General features: G+C 50.6%; 1 protein-coding gene across 1 annotated transcript in view; it reads right to left on the reverse strand.

Moving 5' to 3' along the window:
* Positions 1–3,373, reverse strand: part of LOC127556363 (nectin-2-like) — an 11,238-nt gene extending 7,865 nt beyond the window's left edge. The window contains exons 1-3 of the mRNA XM_051989471.1: positions 2,951–3,373; positions 875–1,252; positions 1–212 (exon numbers count right to left, since the gene is read on the reverse strand). The exon at positions 1–212 is cut by the window's left edge and continues 85 nt beyond it. Coding sequence (XP_051845431.1) covers positions 1–212; positions 875–1,252; positions 2,951–3,026 — 666 coding nt within the window. The 5' untranslated portion in view covers positions 3,027–3,373. The remainder of the gene's footprint in view (positions 213–874; positions 1,253–2,950) is intronic.
* Between the last annotated feature and the right edge of the window lie 473 nt (positions 3,374–3,846).

A 3,846-nucleotide genomic window follows, 5' to 3' on the forward strand; every position in this document is an offset into this window, starting at 1 on the left:
TTGGGCTGTAGGGATGAGAGTCAAGCGACTGGTGACGGTGAAGGTGTCGGGCCCGGGTCCCGCCGTCCTGCTCTCGTTGCTCCAGCCGACCGACGGAGGGGACCAGGAGATCCGAGCCGGCGGGCGGCCCCCTCTGGAAACACAGGTGGCCACAGCTACGGGGGCCGGACCCGAGGTCACCGTGTAGGCCTCTGCGCGGTTCTCAGGTTTAGCTGGGGGAGAATGAGAAGACGAGTAAGATTTATTGTGGAGTTTGGGGGGGAGTCGGCTCCTTTCTGCGGGTCCTCGGTTTCCTCACCCATAAAATGGGGAGGGGCTACTCTTCCAACCCTAAGATTCAATATTCTTAACCTATGTTCTAAGGTTCCAGCTAGTCCTAGTTCCATGTTCTAATATTCAAAGTTCCAAGGGCCTTTCTCTGTCCCAGGTTGAAATTTTATGTTTTATGTTCTAGGAGACCCCTTCCCCAGCTCTGATGTTCATTGTTCTACATTCTAAGATCCCTCCCAGCTTAGAACATTCTACATTCTCATGTTCCTCCCAGCACTTACATTTTATATTCTGCCCCTCTCAGCTCTGATGTTCTATGATGTTTCTAGCTCCGACAGTCTATGTCCCATTTTCTAACGGGAATTTTCCATGTAAGTGAGAGGAGAACACTGAACTTGATGGCTTGGAAGCGCCCTTTCTGCCCTGGGTTGGGATGTTAGGATGAGTTATGGGTCCCTAGTGTCCCGAGAGGCCAGGGGAGAGACCCCTGGGGAGCCAGCGAGGTCCTCGCTTCAGGACCCAGGCTTCTTCCACCCTCACCTCTCCTCGCAGGGTCCGGGGCCCCGCTTGCCCTCTTGGTTCCCCTCCCTGGGTGTTCACTTACCCAGAATTCTGAGCCAGGTGGTGCCTTTCCTGTTGCCCCCAGGGAAGGTGGCAAACTCACAGGTATAATTGGCTTCATCCTCGGCCCTCAGATCCTGAATGATTAGGGAGGCATCGTGGAACTTGGAACCTGGACCCTGGCTCTGGGACACGAATGCCAGGCGTTCTGCTCCGGGCCCCGTGCTCGGGAAGCCGGCTCCGTGGGTTGGGTGGAAGACAGCTATACTTAAGCGATCGCTGCTCTGGCCGTTGCGTAGCCATGTTATCTGGGATACCTGGACCTCATCTTCCCCAGGTGCCAGGTGGCACGGGAGCTGCACAGTTGTCCCCAGAAGGCCAGACACCACTGGAGATACAGACACCCGAGGGGTCTGAGGTGCTGGGCAGGGAAGGGGTGCGGCGTGGGGAGAAGAGAGAGAAGTATATTAAGAACTGAGAACAGCACTGGTCAGGGAAGGGGAAGAGAGGGGAGAGGGGTCAGGGAACAAATGGTGGAGGGAAGACGGTTTTGAAATTCAATGCTTTGAGGTTCTCCCTGACTCTAGTATTCCATGTTCTAAGCATGTTCCCAACACTGACACTCTGTTTTCATTCTACACTCCGTGTTCTAAGGTCCATCCTAACACTGACATTCTATGTTCTAAAGTCCTCCAGTTCCACATTCCATGTTCTAAGCTCCCTAGTTCTAAGGTTCTCCCCCCAGCATTAACATTTTACATTCTAGGGTCTCACCTAGTTTTGACATTGTGTTCTAAGCTGATGTAGTGTGTTCTAAAGTCTCTTCCAGCTTTAGCATTCTCTTTCTCTTGTTCTATTGGCTTTGCTCCTCTAGATCTGATTCTATGGTGGAATCTAAGGGCATCGGGGAGGATTAGGGAAAGGTGGTCTAGTGGAGGCTAGGAGGGTATATGGAGGCATGAGAGGTCAGAGAGAAAAAGTAGAGAAAGTTGACAGAGACCGGAGAGACAGGAGTCCAGTCAGAAGAGAGAGGTCCTGAGGTGGGAGGCGGGGGTGACTCAAGTTCAGGAAGGAAATTGGTGCTGATGTGGAATTATGGGAGAGAAACTCCTCTCACTCCCCTTCCTCCAAAGCCCTGAAGAAAAGGCTGGACTCGATGGCCTCTGGGGACCATTGTCTTCTTGGTCTTTGATCTTAAGAATAATGATGATCAATTCTGATGGACATGGCCCTCTTCAACAATGAGATGAACCAAATCAGTTCCAATAGAGCCGTAATGAACTGAACCAGCTACACCCAGGGAAAGAACTCTGGGAGATGACTATGAGCCACTACATAGAATTCCCAATCTGTATACTTTTGTCCGCCTGCATTTTTAATTTCCTTCACAGTTAATTGCACACTATTTTAAAATCCATTTCTTCTTGTGCAGCAAAATAACTGTATGGACATGTATACATCTTTATGTATACATGTATACTTTAACATATTGGTCAACCTGCCATCGGGGGGAGGAGGTGGGGGGAAGGAGGGGAAAAGTTGGAACAAAAGGTTTGGCAATTGTCAGTGCTATAAAATTACCCATGTAAGTATCTTGTAAATAAAAAGCTCTATATATTTATTAAAAAAAAAAGAATAATGGTCCTGACACAGGAAGCTCGTTTCTGAGTGCCTGGAGTGAGGGTAAGGGTTAGGTGGGTATGACTCAGAGTCCTGAGGAAGGGAAGGCTAGCAGGAGAGATGAGTCAGGTGTGAGCTAAAACAGATTACTTCTCAGGCCACACAGTTTGTCACTAGTTTATTCTGGGAAACTGAAACTGATTTGGGAGCTTCACCTTACTTGGAATTCTATTTCCCGAACCTTACTCCCCTTACTCTACAAGAACAGAAGGGCTTGTGGTAAGCTGGTCTCCGGTCCCTTCTCCTGACCAGCGTGGGGTTGAGGGGGGTGGGGCTCTGTGATGGGGTGGGCTGTGGAAGGGGATCTGACCACTCTCTCCCCCGGCCCCTTTGTCTGTGGGCTAAGGAGGAGGGAGCAGACTTCGGGCCCGGCGGGGGCGATGGTTTGGGCTGGGGTAGGTTTGGGCTGCCTCTGAGCCCTCGAGGATTTATGACTTACCAGCTCGCAGAAGTGGAAGCAGCAGCAGCAGCAGCAGCAGTAGTACGGGGGAGGGCAGGGAGCCGTTCTGTGCCATCCGGATCCCTTCTGCCCCTCACCTTGTCAGTGGCTGGCTGTCCCCCCCTGGTTTTCCAGCTCTGCTGCAATTCTCAGCACTTTCTGCCACTTTTTCTCTGTGGGCTCCAAGCTCCACCCCAGTGGAATTCCTCTGAGTGGCTGTCTCTCCAGGAAGCCCAGCCTCCCGCACCACTCCCATCTCCCTCCCAGTCCTGCTTACTGGCCCGCTACTTTTCACTTGTCTGTCTTCTTCTTTCTGTCTGCTCTCCCAAATCTGAGAATCCGAGCACCGCAGGACCCTCTGGGCAGAGGGCTTGGTTTCAAATATAACCCAGGCAGTTCCTCTACGACTTTGGGCACATCATCTCACTTCTCAGTGCCTTAGAATGCAAGAAGCCCTCTTTCAGCTTTGCTCCCAACTGAGCATCTCTGATGAGCAGAGACCACTGGCTCCCAGGGTAGCCTGTTTCACTTCTGGTTGGAAAAATTTCCCTTATATCGAGCTGGGAAACTCCTTTCTGGCTTTCTCACTCGCTTTGGTCGTCATTCTGCCCCACAGGGACTGCCACATTACTTCATCACTTTTGTTCTAGAGCTTAATGGGCCTTACTGAACCAGGGATAGGGGTTTCCTCCCAACATTTCCGGGGGTGGCTAGAAATCAGAAAGAAGAAATTCCTTCAACTTATTTTTATACACTGTGGTCCCCAATAACACCAGGAATAATAAGGGGAAGTTACCAGGAAACAGATTTAATAGCTATATAAGGGTATGACTTCATATTTTGTTAGCACTTTAGATTTGCAAAATGCATTCTCTAGGTATCTTGCGAGGCAGATA

This window comes from Antechinus flavipes, chromosome 3 (assembly GCF_016432865.1).
Source record: "Antechinus flavipes isolate AdamAnt ecotype Samford, QLD, Australia chromosome 3, AdamAnt_v2, whole genome shotgun sequence".
NCBI lineage: Eukaryota > Metazoa > Chordata > Mammalia > Dasyuromorphia > Dasyuridae > Antechinus > Antechinus flavipes.